General features: G+C 38.9%; 1 protein-coding gene across 3 annotated transcripts in view; it reads right to left on the bottom strand.

The window, feature by feature from the left end:
- CLCN5 (chloride channel, voltage-sensitive 5) overlaps positions 1-13,373 on the bottom strand; it is a 158,526-nt gene that overhangs the window by 20,782 nt on the left and 124,371 nt on the right. For 2 of the 3 annotated variants that reach the window (XM_005864537.2, XM_005864538.2), the window contains 3 exons: positions 6,916-7,067; positions 4,117-4,216; positions 299-486 (listed from right to left, as the gene is read on the bottom strand). In XM_005864537.2, coding sequence (XP_005864599.1) covers positions 299-486; positions 4,117-4,216; positions 6,916-7,067 — 440 coding nt within the window. Of the gene's footprint in view, positions 1-298; positions 487-4,116; positions 4,217-6,915; positions 7,068-9,195; positions 9,405-13,373 lie in introns of those variants that run through there. The other variant, XM_005864539.2, reaches the window with a different exon arrangement.

The following is a 13,373-nucleotide window of genomic DNA, read 5'->3' as shown; positions in this document are numbered from 1 at the left end:
TTATTAGAGAAAGATAGATTCAGTCACACTGTGTACTAAAACCAAGAAGAAACAATAAGCTTGTTTAAAACAAGCAAAAATGTTAAGTAATTGTGTAAGCATCAAACACTTCCACATGCCAGAAGAGATGGAAATAGGACTGCACTTAAAAGCACAGAAAAAGGAAGCTGGCACTGGTTCCCGTTTTCATGAAAAGGAAAACAAGGGGAGAGTCCACAGTTGCCATGAGTACAGTATAAGAAAAGAAGGAAATGTAAGAATAAAAGTCAGTGGTTCCAAAATCTTCACTACACGTTACCTCTTCTGTGCTGATGAGAAGCTGAGACCAGCTATTCCACTTGGGGCATTTGTCTTTGTTTTCAAAAGTGACCTGATCAGAGTCCCAGCAACAGTGTTCATGGTTAAACCACAATCCTTCTGTGCATATACCTTCTTTTAAGTCTGTCATCCAATGAGCAGAGATGTCTATCAAGCCAGCTAGGGAACCTGATTTGAAGGGAGAGAAGGAAGGGCCAAAAATTTTAGAGCAAATGACAGAAAAGGGATAAAAATAATGGACAAACATATACTTTTCCCCATTCCATCTGCAACTTCTTTCTGCTTGTCTGTCTGCTTGATTTTCACCTACTGTCTCTAATAGATTTCACTTATTATTAAATGCCTGTTCAAGAGGGAAAAACAAAACAAAACGTTGTCTACATTAAACATTGTGTCAATAGAATTTCTATATAGGGGAAACTTAAGGGAGAGCAAAGAGGTTGGGTGGGAACAAGGAGCAAATAGATTTGACCTTCAGCTGATTTACATGGAAAGATTCTGCTTTGGCCCTAGCCAGTTTGGTTCAGTGGATAGAGCATCAGCCTGCAGACTGAAGGGTCCCGGGTTCAATTCCGGTCAAGGGCACATGCCTGGGTTGCAGGCTGGATCCCCAGTTGGGGGCATGCAGGAGGCAGCCTGTCAATGATTCTCTCTCATCATTCTCTCTCACTCTCCCCTCCTCTCTGAAATCAATAAAAATATTTTTTAAAGAATTATAGTTTTTAAAAAAGAAAGGTTCTGCTTTGACTTAGAGTTAATGAATACTGATCCATAAAGACAGTCAAGTTTATTAAAGATTATTTTATTCTCACTATATACGTGTGAAAGGGAGGGGGGGGGGGGGAGGAGGACACATTTGTAATTCCTTAACTAATAAAGAATTTAAAGATTAAAAAAAAGAATATGATATGCTATCTTATTTAAGATGGCGTGGGGAGGGGAACCGATGAAGGCTATGGGTGAAGGACTCAGTCTTGATAGTGATTTTGTCCCATGGACAAAGGAATTTGAGCAATGGGCAGGAAGGCATTCTAGGCTAAGGGAACTAAATTTATAAAAGCACCCACATAGAAGGTTACATGAAGCTGTAGACGTATTGAAGCCTCCTGAGCCTAGGACATAAACACTCTGAAGTTTTCTCAGTGAGAGGAGCAAACAATATTATATACATAACATTCATCAAAGAAAAATGTGAGAAAGTAATAGTGAATGGGAACTTAGGCACTATGGCTAATAGACTGATAGGGTTAAGATAGTTATAGTACTTTCAATTTTGGCCTTCTCATCATTTCTGTCACCCAGATGAAGAAATTATGGCATACAAAAATTAAATGGTCTAGAATATAACTTTAGGGAAATAGTAAAGACATCATAAAATTCACAGCCCCTGAATCCCCAGACTGTTCCTGCATTCAGACACACTGCTTCTATTTTAGCTCCCTAATGCTTAAAAACAAAATACCCTGTGTGTATGAGGGAAAGAAAAATATTCACCTAGTGACAAGAAATACATAAAAAAGTTGAGGATATTACGTTTACATTCCAACAGCCTGGAGGCCATGTCATGTGTATGTTTTGGTAGGTGCTAAAAGTGTTAACACTGGTTATTTACATACTTGAATAACCTAGTCAAATCTAACACAGTTTGATACCTATTCTTGGCCACTCCAGCTCCCACCTTCTCTTCCTTCTAACTCTTATTGCACTTATTGCCTGGATTCCGAAAATTAACACGATGTTAGAGTTTGGCTTGTTCTCTAGTAGTTTCATGCATGCATGTCTTATCCTAACTAACATGGGTATCCTCAATGCTGTCTTCCCTTCTACTTCTACCTCTCCTTCTTTTCCCAACCAGCTCCTTCTTCCCTGATTACAATAATTACAAATTTCATAAAATGCTTTTCCATGTCCTTCTTACCACTTCAAACTTTTGTCCCTTCTCTACTTCCAATGAACACCAAATATCTCCAAAACTTTCATACTGCTTGCCTCCCCCTGAACTCTCGCCCCTAATATTTGCCTGAGATGGTTTTTCGAGGTCATTGGTATTCTCTTAACTGCTAAACTATATAACCTTTTCTCAGTCCTCTTCCTTCTCTTCAGCATCTCTGCAACACTTGGGGCTACAGATCACTTAATCTATTATTAGCTAGCTCTAAATTGGCCAGACGATGTTCTCTCTCCTGTGCAAGGCAGAAGGGGCACCATTAACACCCTAGACCACAGGGTGGCAAATTATGGTCTGAGAGTCAAATCTGCCTCTGTGTTTGTAAATAAAGTTTTTCTTGGTCACAGCCCCACTCATTTGTTTACCTAATGTCTATGGCTGTTGTCATGCTACAGAAACCATTTGGCCCATAAATCCTAAAATAATTACTATCTGATCCTTTAGAGAAAATGTTTGCTGACCACTGCCCTAGATCATCTTTGAAAATCCAGCTATGGCTGAGACATTCCTCATTGCAGCAATCACCGTATACTCCATGGCTTATGAATTATCTCTAGGTAACAGCAGCAGAGGTACCATTAATAACTGGGCTCTGTGCTGAGTGCTATGTGCGTTCTATCTCATTTAATCTCCACACAAATGAGTAATAATGAGATACTCATTATCCCCACTTTATAGATCAGTAAACTGAAGTTTTCAAGGGTTCAGAAACTTGCCAAAAGTCCCAAAACTAGCAAGTGGTGAGGCTTGGATTCAAATCTAGGCAGCCACAAACTAGAGCCTGTGCTGTTAATTGCTATTTCATCTCATCCAACTCCAGGTTTCCCACTTAACATTCATTTTAACTCAATATTCCAGATTTTCCTGTGCCCATCTTTTAATGCCATAAGGCAACATCTCTTAGCATCTCTGCCAGGTATTCTCGGCTTTCTGCTTCCTCCAGAGGAGGGGAAACCTGCTTGGGAACTTGCTTTAAAGCTGTATTTGCATAGCAAGTGTAATATTCTAAGTTAGATCGTATATTACTTGCAGTGGCTTGGGAGGTTGATGGAGATGATAGGGAAAGGTGGTAGCAGCCCACTTCTCAGCCACCATGAAAGAATGAGATGGTAAACTCCTTCAGGATATGAGCCATGTATTACATGCTTTTCTTTATCCCTAATTGAGAGAGTAGATGTTTAAGAAATAGCTACAAAAATGTCTCAGGAAGTCCTCTTCTACATCTTCTCTCCTAAACCCCATGTACTATGTATTTTTTTAAAAAAACTTTTCAATAGAAGGGCTCTTCCTCAAGGCCATGCTAACAGCACCTTAAAATGAATACATCATTTTGTGGTGTACAAATGCATTTAAATGTAATTCCTCATTTAACATCATTTATTTACAGGAGATACAGGTACAGTGGGGTCTTGACTTACAAGTGTCCCGACTAACGAGTTTTTCGAGATACGAGCCGTCTCTCACGGCTGATTTTTTGCTTTGAGTTGCGAGCTAAAATTCGGGTTACGAGCCAGCTTCAGATACCCCACCGCTAGTTGGCGCAGCGAACGTCACAGTGAACGCCACAACATCAGCCCAGCATCACGTGTCTCACTCGTTCACTGTTGATTTGACATACGAGTAATTTGAGTTACGAGCTCCGTCACGGAACAAATTAAACTCGTAAGTCAAGGCCCCACTGTATTAGTATCCCTTTACCACAGGGACATGAGCTTCCAAAAGATCCATCAGCAATTTATTTCATGTAGGAGAATTGTAAAGCACAGCACTCAACTCAGGCCATGACTTAGGGTAGGGGCATACCAAAATTTTGTGAGATTTATTTAGAAAACTAACAGAGTTTACCATACCTGATAAAAGCCCAATAAGTAGCATCAACAACCAGCCAGAAAAAGCATCACTCACACTGTGAATTAAGGCCCATGTTGATTCTTTGCTTTTATTGGTAATCTAAGGAGAAATGAGAAAACATTGGTACATTCTACACACACGGTTGCTTTTTCACCTCCAAATGTGCAACAGAGTAAAGAAATGCAAAGACAAATATACTTATTGGGAATAGAAACCAATTTGGAGCTACTTCTCAAATAACCTTTGGCTGACCCAACGTAACCAAGAACTTAGAGGTTTATTGAACCTTGACTACTGATCCCCACCAATGTCATCTACAATATCGAAATGCCTGCAAGTATCTTAATCAGGCCTTCCCCATTCAGTTGCTGATTTCTTAAAGCATCAATCTATTTTGCTTACTAAAGTGGTCTCTTTCCACCCTAGACATCAGATATTTCAAGGATGGTCTCCTGACTCACAACAAATAGTTTGATTGTTTTTCAAAGAATAAATAAACATAAGCTTATTTGAGTGCTGAAAGTACAATCTGAGGTGTACTATCCAGAGTTGTGCTTCAGGTCAGGCAAATTGTAAGACTTGATCCCCCAAGCACCTAACAGTAGGTTGATCATAGATACTACATGATATTAGAAATGCATCTCTTTATTTTCAAAAACCTGCTGGGAATATCTGAGGCTATCAAGAGGTACAGAAAGTTTTACCTTTAAGGTCCTAGCCTTGTCAATTTAACCCTTCAGTGCCCACATTCAAAACCAAGCATTGTGACAGCTTTGTCATTAGTAGTTCCCTCTTCTCTGTACTTCTATTTTTTATCTTTGAAATTATGACTTAGCCACTCATCTTTATCTACAGCAACATCACAAATAATTATAATAAATTATTATTTTAAAAACTTAAAGTAGTTAAAATTTTCATTTTGATCTATAACTTCAAGTTTCCAGTTCAGTGGTGAAAGTAGGTGAGGTGACATTTTTCCCTGTGACAGTGTTTCCATTTGAACATTTCATAAACAAATTTTAATTTATTTTGAATTATTGGCATAATTTGTCTTAGATGCAACCATTTTAATATAATGGGAAATATGCTCTTGTCATATCACAGATTACTTTTGCAATGTGAATAATGTTGAATATGCAAGTGTTGACAAATTGAACTCTGAATTACAGAGAGCCGAAATTCCAAAGCCATACAATTCCAAATTTTAAAGCCTACCTGATGAATTGATAAAATAAATAGAATACATATGTGCTCCCAAATATCAGAAAGCTTTTTTAAAAATTTATCTTCATTATTGAAAGTATTACAGATGTCTCCTTTTTCCCCCCATTGACCCTTTCTAGCTTGCACCTGCCCTCCACCCCAGGTCTCCACCATACTATAGTCTGTATCCATGGGTTATGCATATATACATATATATTCTTTGGTTTATAGAAATCACTCTTTTAAGTTAGGATAAGAAAACTCCTATGGGAGTTTTCAGTGGGATAATCAGTGGGATTATCACAAATCCAAGGATTACAAAGGAATTTCTCAAAACCTGTACTGGGACAACCTGACTCCTGGGTTCCAGTGGTCATGAGAACACCAGTCAGTAGCTGGGAAAGGTTTAAGAATGAAAAGTGGCCCGGCCGGCGTGGCTCAGTGGTTAAGCGTCGACTTATGAACCAGGAGGTCATAGTTCGATTCCCAGTCAGGGCACATGCCCAGGTTGCAGGCTCAATCCCCAGTAGGGAGTGTGCAGGAGACAGCCAATCCATGATTCCATTTCATCATTGATGTTTCTCTCTCTCTTCTTCTCCCTTCCTCTCTGAAATCAATTTTTAAAAAAATAATGGAAATTGATCTGCTTCAGAGATTTACTGAGAAAGAAATCATGAACTCTGGGCAGAATGGGGTAACCTTAAAAATCAAAAATTAAATTCAGAGTCAAAGCAGAAAGAGTAAGAAGGAAAAAATAATAATACCTACCGTTGGTTGAAGAAATGTCTCCCCAGAGGATCACCTACTGAATCAGGGTCACTGGGGCTGGGGCCCTACCTTATTAATAAGCTCTCCATGTGCTCCTGACACAAACTAGAAATTATGATTCCCTCACTTAAATGATACACAGCATCAAGTTCAAGGCAAATGACCTTGCTAGACTGCTCTGAAAAGTTTTCATCATACTTTGAAAAGTGGAGAAATTCTCTTGTCATATTCACAAGAAGCTGTCATAGCCATAAGTACCATCCATCTATTACCTATCAAGTTAAATCAATGCCCTTAATTTGAATTTGATTGGTCTTGTGGTTTTGTTTGAGCCCAATACATAAATTTACTTTGGTATTATGGTTGTACAAGAGCTACAAGCACAAAAATATCTTGTATGCTTCAGTAAACACTAAAGCTCTGAGGTTTTTTTCTTTTATTCCTTTAAAAGTAATCCATTTACTTTTCTTAGTTCTAAAAATCCTGCTTTAAGGGAAAACCATAAAAGGGATATGAAATGAGAAAGGAGGATCTTTGAAATTTATTTTGGTCACTCCCACCAAGTTTGGTTTCACTTGTCTGCATAGGTATTTATACCCATTTCAGGCTGCAAAGATCCTTCTCAACCACTTACTCTAGAAAGAAAAATCATCATTAAATAAAAATTCTTTTCAAAATCATATAAAGACACATTACAAATAAAACTCTACATTGCCAATAGAAACCAGATTCAGCCACATCCAGGGCTGAAGGAATGACATATAAAGTATATCTTCAACTTCTTACCCTGGTGTTTCCTAACACTCATGTGCCATTTTTCACCTTACCTCTCGATGCCTATCCCGGTCTCGAGACTTCTCTCTCACCCAATCAATTGTATTGAAATCATCATAGGTCCCCACACCAGGGATTGGCTCCTCCAAGAAATCCATCATCCTAGTTGAAAAACCTATTCCTCCACCATTGTATGACTTGTCCTCTATATTGAACAGGAAACAAGACGTTAGTACTTCAGACATTCATCATTTTTAATATCTCTTTTCTGGGCACCAATAGGTGAGCCCTTAAACTATCAGAAGACTACTGTTAGGGTGTGCTGACAAAGCAATAAAATCAATCACCTGGTGAGAACATTTATCACATTCAGAGGTTTCAATGGTCTAAGCACAAAATGAGTGTCTTCAGGCAGTGTAAATGGAAGGGGACAGATGAGAGTGGAAGTATAAAGGGAGAACTGACAGGAGTTGAAGTGCAGTGGGAAAGGATTTATAAACAAAAGACGGGAGCTTGGAGCAGCTGAAGTATTTCAGTTTCTGTTATGGAAGGGAGACAAAGGGGTCAAAGACCTTTGTAGACAAATCACAGCAGAAAGCATTTTACATTTATGAGGCAATAATTCAATCGTGGGAGGTGGCTTTTGCCTGAATGGGGACTCCAAAGAAAGCTTGTCAGCCTCTTCAAGCGTTAAGCTGGCTGGAATGTACATATTTTCTTTCAATAGGTAGAAGACTTTGATCCCTGATGTAACAGGCTTGTAGAAACTTTTACTAAGTATATCAGAACAATCTAAGATTTATAAGTAGAGATTTAAAGAGCAGCGTAGGGCTCCACAATGATGTCCCTCCTTGATCCTTCAATCGGAAGAAACAAATCCATTTTTCCAACAATCACAGCCCTTTATCTGCTCTGCCTTTAGTATTTCTATTACAATTATTATGTAAATGCTTTATCTTCTTTTCTGGACTAGAAGCTCTTCAAAGGCAGCCCTAGATCTGACTCGTCATTGCCTTCTCCAGCATATAGCATCTGCCCAAGGCTCAATTAATAGAAGCTAAACTAAAGTTTGTTTGATAAACAGTGGTGATAAGGGAGAAGTAGTCAAACTCAGAAGTTGTACTCATACAAGGTTACTTAGTTCAGCTTAACAAACTTACTCAAAATATTTCTACAGTTCCCTTTTGAAACAATATTTAGCTATTAAACACAAAATGTAAAACAGTACTCAGGTATTTATGTAAATGAACTCTGAGGAAAAATGCAGAGTAATGCCATAATTGAACTCAGACAGCCAGAGCTCACATTTGCAGCATCAACGTTGGCAGATCCAAAGCTTTATCTAGACTATTTGGTGATGAATTCCTCTGCAGAGAAAGTCAAAGTGGGCCTGAACTAACCCCCCCACTCCTCCTATCAGCATCCCCATTTTGACTCTAAACTTCTAACAGACAACTTCAGCACTCTGATGGGGTCAATTGGAATTAACAATCAAGCTATATCTGGTTTACAAATTTGAGTCTTCCAAATACCTAATTCAGCATATCTTTCACAAGCAACACACATATTTGAAAGAAGAAAACTCTGCAGAATCTAAATCATATCGAAGGTAAGGCTGGGGGTGGTGTTGGACTGGAGGAGGTTAACAAGTTAATCTTAAAACCCCTAATCAAAGTCCTTTCTCTATCTTCCAGCCTACCTGGCTGTAAAATGGTTGGCTGCTGAATCACCAGTCCAGCATTTCCTATCATGTTAGTGGCATACTGATAAAGATCAGTGTTGGTGTGCTGTTTGAGAGCTTAGAGGGAAATAGCCAGCTAGGAAATGAGGGCAGAAAATGGGGGGGGGGGGGGGGGGGGGGACAAGCTGTTTCAATTCTCAAGACAAACGCTTACATGCACACAGGACACCAAAAAATCAGAAATTTACTTTTTAAAGCAGGTTAATGCTTCAGTAGAATTTGCTCTGGTTTAAGAGTGTCCCTTTCAGGAGAAATTAAGTAAGGATTTTGTGAAACTGATTTTTAAAAGCAACAGCTATCTAATGTTACACTATTATCAAATGAATCCCCCCAGCTCAAAGGATATTAAGACAAAATGAAAATCTGCAACAGCTTCCTAAGAGAAATGAAAGAATCCTCTTACATCACTAGGTAACATGAGCACTGCATCATCCTTCTTTGTAGATAGTCTCCTATTATAAATGCAAATTGTCAGGCAGCTCTAAAAGAGCAGGCAGTCATTAGAATCTGACAACAGACTGCTTGTGATTCTCCAGATTCCCTTCTCCCTGGGGTCACGCTTCTGTCCCTGGCCAGGCTCAAGTCAGCTTACCTTCAATTACGGCTTTCTTTTTTTCTGCCTCAAGGAAGAAATAACCTTGGCAGCCCGCATTTGGTCATTTAGGTTGAGAAGCTTTTACAGAAGGAGCCCCGGTATAAACTGCTTTAGAGGGGCACTTGCTGCTTTCTCTGCCTTTCACAGGAACAAACACCACCTAAAGAACCACCAGTGTTCCCCGGCAGTCAGAGTGTGATGTCACTGTTGGAATCACGTGACCAGACCCTTGGACCAGCCTTGGAGAAAGGAAGATTTTTAACCAAGCACAGAAGCCTTAAAGATGTAGGCTCATAAAACAAATGCCATCAGAGTGGGGGCAGTCAGGGCAGTTCAGAAAACTAGGGTCCATTTCCATCTGATTTATTTCACTTAGTGTAATACCCTCAAGGAAAGACAAAAATCAGATGATATCACTTATGTGTAGAATATAAAATAAAACAAAAGAAACAAATAAGTGAACAAACAAAACAAAAACTCATAGATACAGAGAACAGACTGCTGGTTACCAGAGGGGAGGGAGTGGGGAAGGCAAAAATGGGTCAAAAGGGTCAAATATATGGTGATGGATGGAAACTAGGTTTTTAGTGGTGAGCACACAGTAGGGTATACAGCTATCGAATTATAATGTTGTACACCTGAAACTTTTATAATGTTATAAACCATGTTACCTCAATAAAAAAAATTTAAATGAAAACTGGGGTCCAGACAAGTTTTAGTCTTCAGACCACATTTAGCAGAAAATCCAAGAAGGCAAAGTAGAAATCTCCAAAAGCATTTAGAGTTACAGGGATCCTAAGTAAAAAAGGGAGAGAGGCAATACAGAAAAGGCTTTTTAAAAAATGCACTGCACAGCAATAACCCAGATAAAATCTCACAAATATTAACACTGACTGAAAGATCCCAGACCCAAGAGAGTACATAGCATGATTCTTTTCATACAAGCAAAACCAGGCAAACCTAAATTATATAAGTGACTACATTGCAAAGAGAAGCAAGAAAATGATGAAAGTAAAAACAGTGGCTACCCAAAGAAAGAGAGGGGGTTGTCATCTGGATGGAGCTTCTGGAATGCTTGTAAATTTTTCTTTTTTTTTTAAGTTGACAACATTTATTGAGTGACTTCTATCATGTATTATGTTAGCAGTTACATATAGCAGTTAGTTAACATATTCTCTTCATCCATTTAATCAACAAACATTATGTAACTTATAGCCAGTTTGTGGCCAAACTGAAATTTTTTCATGTTGGTTATTATCATTTTTTAAAAATTTATCTTTATTGTTGAAAGTATTGCAGATGTCCCCCTTACCCCCCATTGACCTCCCTTCTCCCTACTCGCATCCCCTCCCCAGGCCTTCACCCCACTATTTTCTTTGTCCATGGGTTATACATATATGCATATTAGTTCTTTGATTGATCGCTTCTCTCCCCCCTTCCCTCTGAGGATCCTCAGTCTGTTGCATGCTTCCATGTCTCTGGATCTATTTTGTTTGTCAGTTTATTTTGTTCAATAGATTTCACATATGAGTGAGATCCTGTGATACTTATCTTTCTCTGACTGGCTTATTTCACTCAGCATAATACTCTCCAGGTCCCTCGATGCTGTCTCAAAGGGTAAGAGATCCCTCTTTTTTATAGCTGCATAGTATTCCATTGATCTGAGCAGTGATTACCTGAGTGCTGACATTACAATTATTCTTTAAACTGTACACATATGTTTTATGCCTTTCTATGTAAACATTCTAATTAGAGAAAAATAAAAAAATAAAAAACGAACTGCACATGAACTGACTATGCAAGGTCAGTTATTTAAAAGTACCTTATAACTTTGAGCCCTAGCTGGTTTGGCTCAGTGGATAGAGCGTGACCAGAGCCTGTGGACTGAAGGGTCCCAGGTTCGATTCCAGTCAAGGGCACATGACCTGGTTACGGGCTCGGTCCCCAGTACGGGGCATGCAGGAGGCAGCTGATCAATGATTCTCTGTCATCATTGATGTTTCTAACTCTCTCCCTTTCCCTTCCTCTCTGAAATCAATAAAAACATATTTAAAATAAAATAAAATAAAATCACCTAACAACTTTGAAAACCCAGAATACAGTTAAGAAAATGAGTTGTTCCTTAGTATTAGTGCTCTAGCCAGAAAGAAACATAAAATTAGATCTCATTAATCCAAATTGGGTAAAAGTAGCTATTTTAGCCATGAAAACGAATTCACTAATACCTGTGCACTATTTTAAAGACTTTCCCACCCAAGCTGGTTTGGCTCAAAGGATAGAGCCATCGGCCTGTGGACCAAAGGGTCCTGGGTTCGATTCTGGTCAAGGGCACATACCTTGGTTGCAGGCTCCTCCCCAGCCTGGGCCCTGGTTGGGGCTCGTGCAGGAGGCAACCAGTCGATATGTTTCTCTCACATAGATATTCTCCTCTGTCTTTCCCTCTCTCTTCCACTCTCCCTAAAAATCAATGGGAAAATATCCTCACGTGAGGATTAACAAAAAGGAGGAAAAAAAAAAAAAAAAAGAAAAGAAAGGCTTTCCCTTCGTTGGCCCTATTCTGAGAGCTATTTTTAAGCAGGTCTTAATTAATTGTACAATAAGGCCAGGCCAGTAAAGAAGAATTAAATTGCCTTTTCCCAACTTCCTAAGTGAATCCATAGGATGGCCACTGTTAAACATTAATCCAATTAGCGTGCTCCAATAATCAAACCTAAATGGAGGGCTTTAAAATGCGGGGTTACTCTAATCAATTCTTAAGGCCCAATACATCCTGAAATGTTAATACAACAAAACCTTATGATATGTAAGGAACTTCAGGAAACCTATATCCTCTAAGTCTCGTCCATCATTATTATAACATCTCAGTTTCTTATTTTTAATATATTTTATTGACTTCAGAGAGGAAAGGAGAAGGATAGATGGAAACATCAATTATGAGAGAGAATCATTGATCAGCTGCCTCCTGAATTCCTCTCCCTTCCTCTCTGAAATCAATACAAATATGCATTTTTCATGTGCCTTGACCATGGAATTGAACAGTGACCTCCTGGTTCATAGGTGGATGCTCAACCACACACCAGCTGGGCAACATCTCAGTTTCTTGATGAATTAATCTAGCATGACTAAGAAGAATTAAAATTAAATAGCAGCCCTAACCAGTTTGGCTCAGTGGATAGAACGTCGGCCTGCAGACTGAAGGGTCCCAGGTTCGATTCTGGTCAAGGGCATGTACCTTGGTTGCGGGCACATCCCCAGTAGGGGGTTTGCAGGAGGCAGCTAATCAATGTTTCTCTCTCATCGATGTTTCTAACTCTCTATCCCTCTCCCTTACTCTCTGTAAAAAAATCAATAAAATATATTTTTTAAAAATTAAATTAAATAGCAACTGATGGTATTGTGGCAATGAACTACAAAGCTTAAAAAGCAAAACTATTTGTGGCCCAAGTGGGACTGTCTTATACAATTACACTTTTAGAAAAGGATATATGTATATATATATCTTACTTAAGGAGGATGGCACGCCCAACTTCACAATCCTCCTTCAAGGTCATTCTTTATTAAGTAGGATTCTACCTGTAGTATTTAAAAACCACTACAGAAATCACTTATATTATCTAATAAGACTTGCATTACCTTATTAGACTATAAGATGCTATTTGTTATAGTACCTAAAAAATGCTGTTCAACATATAGTGACTGGATTGCTTAACTAGTACCATGTTACTAACTTTTGATGAAAGAACATGTGTTTTTCAAATGCTACATCAGTGCTTCTAGGGCAAGGACTTTTTGTTCCATGTAAATTCACTTCCTTTGAAAACTAGAAGGCTGGTAGCTATGATGCAGTCCTCATTCTAAAATGGAGTTTAATTACAATTCAGATAGCCTGGCCAGCATGGCTCAGTGGTTGCGTGTCAACTTATGAACCAGGAGGTTACGGTTCAATCCCCAGTCAGGGCACATGCACAGGTTGTGGGCTCAATCCCTAGTGTGGGGCATGCAGGAGGCAGATGTTGTAATTCTTTCTCATCATTGATGTTTCTATCTCTCCTTTCTTCTCTGAAATCAATAAAAATATATTTAAAAAACACACAAAACAATTCAGATAACTGAAGAACTTGTATATATATATTAGGGGCCTGGTGCACAAAATTCGTGCACTGGGGGGGGGGGGG

Source organism: Myotis brandtii, unplaced genomic scaffold (genome assembly GCF_000412655.1).
Source record: "Myotis brandtii unplaced genomic scaffold, ASM41265v1 scaffold1875, whole genome shotgun sequence".
NCBI classification, from domain to species: domain Eukaryota; kingdom Metazoa; phylum Chordata; class Mammalia; order Chiroptera; family Vespertilionidae; genus Myotis; species Myotis brandtii.
The sequence above is the reverse complement of the archived record's forward strand: the minus strand, read 5'-3'. Positions and strand labels throughout refer to the sequence as shown.